The sequence below is a fragment of the Caenorhabditis elegans genome, chromosome III (assembly GCF_000002985.6).
Source record: "Caenorhabditis elegans chromosome III".
In the NCBI taxonomy this organism is placed as follows: Eukaryota; Metazoa; Nematoda; class Chromadorea; order Rhabditida; family Rhabditidae; genus Caenorhabditis; species Caenorhabditis elegans.
Genome location: NC_003281.10, coordinates 9,247,433 through 9,256,984, shown reverse-complemented (window position 1 = coordinate 9,256,984; position 9,552 = coordinate 9,247,433). Strand labels below are relative to the sequence as shown.

At 31.9% G+C, this 9,552-nt stretch overlaps 2 protein-coding genes across 2 annotated transcripts; both read right to left on the bottom strand.

Annotated features, from left to right (window-relative positions):
• Positions 1-3,858: 3,858 nt before the first annotated feature.
• Positions 3,859-5,956, bottom strand: T02C1.2 (RING-type E3 ubiquitin transferase). Its single transcript, NM_001027569.4, has 5 exons — positions 5,673-5,956; positions 5,131-5,188; positions 4,959-5,074; positions 4,589-4,736; positions 3,859-4,371 (listed from the first exon to the last, which is right to left on the bottom strand). Exons 1-5 carry the CDS (start codon positions 5,939-5,941, stop codon positions 4,135-4,137), a joined length of 828 nt encoding a protein of 275 aa, NP_001022740.2. The 5' UTR covers positions 5,942-5,956; the 3' UTR covers positions 3,859-4,134.
• Positions 5,957-8,366: 2,410 nt separating this feature from the next.
• T02C1.1 (putative RING finger protein T02C1.1) lies at positions 8,367-9,460 on the bottom strand. Its single transcript, NM_066643.5, has 4 exons — positions 9,291-9,460; positions 8,833-8,948; positions 8,613-8,790; positions 8,367-8,553 (listed from the first exon to the last, which is right to left on the bottom strand). The coding sequence occupies exons 1-4, from the start codon at positions 9,339-9,341 to the stop codon at positions 8,416-8,418; spliced, it is 483 nt and encodes a 160-aa protein (NP_499044.1). The 5' UTR covers positions 9,342-9,460; the 3' UTR covers positions 8,367-8,415.
• Between the last annotated feature and the right edge of the window lie 92 nt (positions 9,461-9,552).

Below are 9,552 nucleotides of genomic sequence, written 5' to 3'. Positions count from 1 at the left end.
ATATAAGTTTGAGTTTTGGATTCTAGCTACAAAGAATAAGAATTGAACGCCAAAATGTGGGAAAGATAATATACAATTTTATGGTAGGATGAAATAATTAAATATTAGTCAACTATCATTTTGATTTAAAAATTAAAAAATTCTTGAAAGACAGAAATGTTGAATCAACAGTTGAAAAGAAGGAAACTTCCTGCCAGTTTTTCGCAATTTCCTGCCGAACTTTGGCAAGTTTTTGTTATACATTGACAACTTCCTGTACCAACTTTACTGTGGGCATTCCACGAAAAAATTAGCTAGTAAGATAAGTTAAAAAGGTTTAAATTTCAAAACCTGTGGATCAAATTTTTTTGTTACAGAGAAAAAAAGAAAACGAGATAGAACATAGAATCTAGAAAACAATATCTTTGAAACACTAAACAATAATACTTCAGTGGCTGTGTATGGTATTTGCGACAATAATATAAAATTAAATGTCTTATCAAGATGACGATGTTTATTTTGAATTGTGTCGCGTGGCCATTTAGAGGACATAGAAAGTGCAGGAGCAGATCAATTTGGAAAATAAATATAAAATTTTTGAATTACTTTTTGAACTTATATTTATATCGTCAAAAATTTTGTACGTACAATGATTAAAAACTATAGTATCATCAATTATTGCTGATCAATTTTTGTTCTAATACACTGGCAACTTTTATGATATCTCTTATTTTCAATGTAAAAAAACAATTTGATATTGGGTGTAATCAAAGTTATTAAAAATGTATGTGTTCACAATAGTCATGTTTTCAATTTTCTGTTTTTTTCCTATGTTTTATGATTCAAAAGGTAAAATGTATTTTTTAACGAAAAGCAATGCATTTTCATTTTCAAACTTTCGAAACATTTCAAAACTTTAGCGATAAACTTTGGGAAGAAGTGAAGGATCAGCTGGGGAGTATAGTTGAATGAAACGAAGGACAGTGAGAACTGATAAGAAAGCAACCTTGTTGATGACCAGAATTTATGAAATTTTAAAGATTGTGATCATTTTCGGAGCGGTCGGCAAAGAAAAGTTGGGTGATAAGAGTTGTATGAAACTCAAGGAGTATTGAAATCTATGATTTCTGAAAATTAGAGCTTTAAAGTTGGCGGGTCACTAAGTTTTCAAGAAAAAAAAAAGTTGCGCGTTTTTGTACGTTCTGTGCATTTATCCACTAGATATCGCTGTTGATTGTTGCATCATGTTCAACTGTGCGTTCAGTGATTGAACCAAAATACAATATATATCATGTTGCCAGTTTTTTAACAAAGCAAGGAAGTGAAATTAGTGGCATACATAAGAACCAGGCCAAGGTTTGAATTTTATTTTGAGCATTTTGCAAACATTTTTTCTTTTTCAGAAATTTTTTGTCGAAAAATATAGAAAAAAAATGTATAAAATGAGCTTCAACTCATTCAAGCTTTTTGAATCAGTTGGTATAATTTTTGAGCTTGTAAAATCCTGAAAACGTGTTTTAAAAAAATTTTTAGGCCTAAACAATTTTAACTTCCTTTCCTTGTAGGTTGAACACACAACAACAAGTTCAAAAATAAAGTGAAAAACATTAAATGGTCATGACACATCTGTTTTCATATTTAAACGTTCGTCTCAAAGTTTTTGTCACTAGAATGTATCTTGAAACTAATTCGTTTACAGAGCATCGACTTTTCAGAACATGGGGCGGCCCGTTTTCTTTTCAACAAAAAAAGTGTGATGCTCTTATCACGGTCTGAGAGAGCACATTTTCATGTGACAATAGGGTCAAAAGTGACGTTATCGTCATTTTCCTGACAGAAAAATAATTGAAAAAGCTTAAATTTCGGGATGTATTCCAAAAATGTAGTTGCACAAACATTCGAAAATGGAAATATTGTATCTGACCTGGGAACCACACGCTTAGACACACACACACACACATGCAAATTGTGATTCACATTTAGACTACGTTGTGCAAACTTTGGTATGATAAAAAGTTGAACATAATGTTGGTTTTATAGTTCAAATGGCACGAAGTACTGAGAGGATAATGTGTGCACAGATGAGTTGCCGAGTTGAACTCTTATCAGTAAGAGATCAGTACAATCCCAACTTCATTATTTATAGAACATTTTATGTACTTTTATCTGTTCAGATTTTCTTACCTACATACATACAATGCCAAAAATTATAAGTGGGATGTACTATAGAAAATACGGTGATTTCACAATTTTTGCAAAAATTTTACTGTCAAAAAATTTTGGAATATTTTTTTACAATTCCAATGTAATCAGAAGAGTCTCAAAACTTTACCAAAATTTCACAGAACTACAATAACTAATGTCAAGAATTTTTGGCTTAATCAGACATACAAAAATATGAACAAAATATACAGAAAACCTTATAAAATGTATATATTTCTACATGTTTTTTTTTGGTTCTGCATGAACATTTCTAACGGTTTGTCAGTCATAGACTGTCAAAAAAAAAGTTTTCGCAAAGATTACGAGCATGGGAAAAACAAAAGTTGAGAGGAAAATTGTGTTGAAAAAACTGAATTTTACAATTTCCAAAATCTTTTTTTTTTCGGATCGAGAGACACCTGCCCCAGAAATCGCAATGTTATTGAGGTACAAATCCGACAGAAGCAGGTGGTCATCCCTTTATGAATGGACACAGCGGCATTGTTTCCCACGCGTGAATTTCTTTATTCTTGCTAATTGACATGTATGGGTTAGTGGTTTCGAATTAGGAGTAAAATTTTATTATTAGCCGGGTATTTGTATGGGATTATTTGCAAATATCTACCAGAGTAACTGGTAACTAAACTTAATGGGCTGCTCAGAAATAATCCCAGAAGCTATGTGGAAAGAAAAACTCGTTATTTTTGACAAAATTTTCAAGAATCTCAGTGTGTTCCATACAAATGGGCCGTCGAATGTTCAACTTTTTACTCTTTTTCAATAAACTTTTGAGATGTTATTAAGGTCCCTTCAAAGGCAAATTCGAAATATTTTTCTCTGATGGCTAACATTGTTTTTAAAAAATGTACGAACAAGGTTTGCCTTTTATTGACATTTTGTCTAAAAAACCATATAATTTATCTAAAAATGAAAAGAAAAGGTTTCTTCAAGATGAATCTTCTCCTAGTCAGTCCAATAGTTAAATAACAGTCAATCCAATGCATCAAATTTTGAATTTTTCTAAAACTGAACTGTTCCTTTGAAATGTAAACTTTTATAAAATTGAAAGACATGAAACAAACATGAATTACAGTAATTCTGTAAATTCTGTACTTAGAATCATTAGGGAGCACACTTGAAAACAAATGAAAAAAGGTATGTGAGAATACCGTATCAATCCGTTATGTCTGATACTTCCTCAAAAATATTTTGAGGTCTCATTAGGTTTTCATATCTTTTCTGAATCTCCACTCTTTCTTCTGAGTCCTGACAAAATACCGGCATTTTTTTGGGGTCTAAGTAGGCGGGCGGTTGCTCAGTGGTGTTTTGAATTCACTACTTTTCGGTTTACGCCTAATTCTTCTTTTTTTTAAATTGACCTGACAAAATGCAGACAGTATTTTGGGTCTCCAATTAGCACTTCCGTTCATTTCCACCTCTTCCGTCTTCTTTTTGAGTCCTGACAAAATACAGGCAGTATTTTGGCCATCTATATTGATAGACCATTTATATGCAGAATTAGTAGATTTTCCAATATTTAAAAATTAATATCTGGCTTCCATTTTTTGAAAACCCCGTAGCCATTTTGTTGCAAATTTTGTGTTCTTTCATAATTTGTATTTTCGAACATGAATTCTGCGTTAGAAAATCTTCAAAATGTAAAACCCTGGAGTATCAATTGGTTTAAATTTTTATTAATAAAAAACAATAAGCATATTATGATGGGAAACTACAAAGGTTTTTGAACGAATTTTCTGTAAAAAAGACATCCTGGTTCACATACAATGGAAATTATAAATTCATGGTTTTTTTACCACAAGACACCGAATACGGAACAAGTTTTAAAGCTGAGAGAAAGCAGAACTGTTATGAAATCGTAGGGTTACCAATATGCATGAACATGTTTCATGAAGATAAAAATAATACATACAAGATATGAGAAATACAAGTACATTAGACAACATCTACAGGTTGTTGGTTTTGATCACAAGTAATTATTTCAACGGGATTGGACTCTTCGTCAGGGGGCATTACAGGGGATATTTGAGTATTTACCGGCACATTTTCAATTTCATCAATAACTTCGACAACAAGAGATTCGTTTAGGTGAATTGGAGCTGGTTGGATGGCAGCTCTTCTGATTGGGCGGAGACGAATTTGACGATTACGGTGATGTTCTCGCTCAGGAACCTGCAAAAATTTGCTTCCACCAAACAGAAGTATTTTGGCTCAAAAAATTATCACAGATTTTATTTTTTGATTGTGGACATCGTCATTCAAAAAAAAAAGTTCGGCCATAGCGGCACAATTTCGTTCAATCTATGCCCTCTTGCGTTCATGTTGATTAAAGGGTCATCATGTGCACATTGCAATTTAACTGAGTAAGACATTTTTACCGTAACCTTACCTCAAAAAATGGAATAATGAATGGCCAGAATCTTGCCATACAACCAACTTTCACAGGCTTCATCTCCTTTTTCAACTGCATCACTTCTTCATACTCATCTTCCCTTTGTTTTTCTTTGACCCATCGCAATACTTTCTCCTTGAATATTCTGCAAAATACGTTTTTGTAGTTTTGCATGTCTCACTGAAAATGTAAAAAACGGGCTGTCAATTTAATTATACTAAATACAATGTGCAATTTATTTAAATTCCTGAAACTTTCTAAACTTCTTAAAAACGTTTTATCTTCAGGACAATTATTTTGAATTTTACATGGAAATAATTATATCGATAACATTTGAAACAATTTTATACTTCACCCAAACGCTCACTTATTTTTTCTGCTCCAATAAACCCATTGCTGACAGGAAGGGCATTTTCGTGTGAGAGGAAGGCATTGATCGATGCATTTTTTGCAAAAAGAGTGTTGACAACGAAGTGTGTGGGGCTGAAATTGGGTGAATTGGAACACTTAAATTCAGAGAAGATATTATTAAAACATACTTCAACAATTATGTCATAGCATATCGTGCACAAAACATCGTCTTCGTCCAAATCATTACTGTAATTATTCTAGGTTATAGACATCGAGATTTTAATTTTTGTTTTCATTTTTGAATGAAGATGGAGTATCGTCAGTGAGGATCACTTTCAGACATTACCGAAAATCATAATAAAATGATCCAAAATTCTGGTTCATTGCCAAATTTTTCAGTAAACTCTGCAGGATTTTCCAGTCTCATAATAGTTGAGAACAGAGTTTTCAACATCTTCCAAAGGTAAGTAAAAAACTTAAATCGTTTTTCATTTATTGCTATGATATTTGGAAAATTGAGCAGAGGCGACCTAAAGCGATTTCTACTCTGAAAAAATACTATCTCTGCCTTAAAAATGGAATATCAGTTGATATTGTGAATTCTGTGTGATTGAAAAAATGGACTTTGGTGATCTAGAATGATAATTTTCGAAATTATTTGTATGATATTTTTTATTCATCACACATTCAGCAAAAACAAATTTGAATTTTAGAAACTTCAAAAGCATGCCTGTTTTTCCATTTTGGTGTGAACAAGGGTTTCGCTCGATGTTTTCTCCAACTAATAAAGAACACTGTTGCATAGCATGGAAGAAATGTCAACAAACAAAATCCGTAAATCCAACGTGACCATTGAGAGTGACTTCTAGATTCAATGCCCAAAAATGCTCTGAGAACAAATTCCAACAGTTCTGTGATTGGCAATACAAGAAGCATGTACAACGCGTAGAAGAAGAGTATGTAGACTATCGGCGCAAATCTTGGATGACACCATGGCATATTTTTGTGGTCCTCCTGGAATTGGAAAATATGAATAAAATACTCTGGTAAGCAAAAGAGTTTTTAAAAACAATTTGAAGAAACAATTGAGGGTTTTCTGAAAATTATTATTTTAACAAGAATTATAGTACACCCGTGATCTACTGTAAAGTGAAATATAGAAAAAGACAAAATGTGAATACAAATCAAATTATTGGTACCAAAAATGAAGAATGAAAGAGAAAGGCTGGTTTGGTTAACGATTCTGTCGGTTGGTATGAGAGGAATAGACAGAGAAGGGAAAAAGGACACCTGCATGCAATGAGCAGATGCGAATATTATTTGTTCGATAAAAAGGGAATGGTTAGAGTATAGGGTGAAGCTTGTTCTTCTTACAGAAATTAGTTTTTTGCCTCAGTCATTTTTGAAACTATTCAGTTTTAAGTCGAAGAATATTGTTTCCAGATTGTCATTTACAGCCAACTTCCTGCTCGACTTTCAGGCTTCTGTAACGTTTAATCAAAGTTTTACCAAATTCTCAACTAAGTATGACCAAAAAAATATTTTCTTAAAATGATTTCAAGCAAATTATCTCACTACATTTAATTTCAAAAACAAATTTACGCCCGAGTCTGAAAATAAGGTGAAAATTTTAACTGGTGTTCGGGAAGTAAATTCTAGTAGTGAGGTGAACACAATACTCAAATGATTATTATTTTCAATTGTTTACATTCAGACAAATACGGTAGCATTTCAAATAAAATTGTTTCTTTAATGAAACAATTTAGATGTGTTAAGAAAAGTTAGTAACCGCGTTCACAATTTTTTTAATATTTTTTAAAGTAATAATAACGATTAAAATCATTGATTAACAGTTCTTACACAACATTTTGTTTTTTTTTTAATTTTGAATTGTTTTCGAGTTATTCTAAACTTTATTTTACTGAAGCGTGAGAACCAGAGAAGCCAGAAAAATTAAAATACGCTGAGGGAGTTAAAACTTTAATTTCACCTAACTACAGTTGATTTTTTATTGCCCGCAAAATTGTATGTTTAAGCCGAAATCACGGGGTGATTTTAAAGTTCAGAACGCAAATTAAACCTACTACAAAAATGGGGCAAATGAATTTATTTATTTGTTTATTCACTATTTCTTGGCTTGAAAATTAAGAGCAAAATGAGGAATACAAATGAGATGAGGTAAGAAATGTGAATGATAAGGTGACCAGATTGGAACATGTCCGAGGTCAGATGATACAAATGATTTCCAAGAAAAGTTGATGAGAAAAAAAATATATGATATGATGACATTCGGCAATTTCCTAAAAGGACTCCCAGTTTCTGTAAAACATTTCCGATTTTTCTTTTCTGAAAATGAAACAAAAATATATGACGAAACGACAAAAAATGTAAAAAAGAACATAAATTAATATGGGCTTTGTGGATACACATTGAATATGCAGTATGCATGCAATGTCTCGCCCACTTTTTGGTAATGAAAATGTTTATTCATGCAATGGAAGAGCTCCGTGGGTTTTTCTATACCAGAACTTTTCCTATTTGTATTTTCAATTTTTACGTTTAGTTTTGAACTATTTTCGTGTGGAAACTCAAGTATTTCGGGAAATTTAAAGCTCATGTATTAATTATGAAGTGTCAAGTTTTCGGCGGGATTGAGGAATGTGAATTTCGAGAAAAATACTCAATAGCGCTATTTTTTCAAAAATTCAAAATCAGTCTGTGAAGCAGGATGGAATAACCTTTTGAGAATAAATAAACATTTTATCTTATGCTATGCATAATGCCATGACAACTCGGCGCACCGTGACAAGTTTTCATGTGATATCTCCAACTATTACGCATTTGATTGTAATTTCAAATGACTCAGATCTCATTGAAAATATTGAAAAAAGTCTTGAATTCAAGGTTTGAATAAAAACCCCAAGATTTATTATTTGGAACCTATTTGAAACAGATTTTCAATTAAATATCAAACTCCTTGACTAAATATGGGGCGTTTTTTACAAATTCTAAGTGAACGAAGTTTAATTTTTGTTCTAGTAATTAAGTTTTTCAAACCAAGTACAAGTTCACGATAAGATATATGGCAGTCTAGAAGGAAGTTAAGTGAATAAGTGTATAAGTAACTTTTTATTTTCCTCAATATTTCAATTTTGCGTCTTGTATATTTCATATGTTCATACGATTCTTTCATTACTGGTATTGTTGTTTCGGTTTTATCGACTTTTAAAATTATAAAAAGCCAAGCAAAGTTAATATTACATTCGAGAATCATTCAACGCAAGTCTGATTTTATATTTTAATAGGTCTTTTTCTAACAGCTATTCTCTCTGGACTTTAAGATCATCAGTGTAAATTATCTAACCTTGTGCATACAAAAATTGATGAGTAGGTGATTGGTAAACAAAAAGTGGACAATGGATATAAATGTACAAATATTTCATTCAAATATTTACATAAAAATACAGATTTGGTTATTGTTGACTTGAAGAATTTTTTAATCGAATTGTTACGTTCTCCTCTTGGAGGTCTCCAGTGTGTTCTAATCCTACTCCAACTTGTTGCTTTACTTGCCACATAATCTCCGATTTCAGTTCTTCATCTTGTACATTCTGAATTTATGGTAAAACTTTTAACTTTTATGAAAAAAGCATTAATTTTGTTAACTCACCCGTACTAGATTACATAGTTCCGTAGAATGTCCTGGCCTTTTATTCAACTCAGTCCAAATAATTACAAGTGCTCGATTTTGAAGCAATAGTTTCTTTTGATAAGATTTCATTCGTTCATAATATTCAGTGGATATATTTCGAGAACTCACATAGCTCATTGTTAATGACTCGAGTTGTCTGAAATAATAATTTATTATAAGAAAATGGTCTTCGACTTACCGATTTCTGATTGGATTTCCAGTATGAGCTCTGCACAGTGGGCACTTTTCATTGATATTCAGGTGACTTTCGATACAAAATCGACAATAAGAATGACCACATTCTATTATGCAAGGCTGGAACATGTAATATACTTTCTTGAAATTTCCAGTCAAGGTTTTGGTAGATTGCCAGACTCTCGAAAATTAGGATTTTTAAGAAATTTAGATAATTATTGCATGTTAAAGCCCAAAAAATGTTCAAATACGTATATTTGAGACATAATTAAATAACATACAAAATTCGTGGAAAAAAACTTATTTTGGTCGACTCAAAATTTTGAGTGGCGAAATTCCGACTGAAACATTCCAAGCAATATTTGAGAAGCTTTAGGCAATCTCCGCACCGTTCAAATGATTTTTGTTAATTTTCTTCCGGTGCTACTCTAATTGTTTAAGAAAAAAACAGTAAGCACTTACCTCCACAAAAAAATCCAAGCAAACCGCACAGCAAAAATCTTCGTCACGCATCGTAATAACCAGAAATGATGATTTACTAATCTATAGGAAAATCTTCTAATTGAATCAAATTATATAAAATCAGTTTTTGTACTAAACCGATTATTTGTTTTTTTTTTGGTTCCGGACCCTAGAACAATTGATTATTCACATTGAACGGAAGGTAAGAACGAAAGGAGAAGAGGGGAGGGAAAGAAGAACACAGACAGGTTGGTCAGTGTGC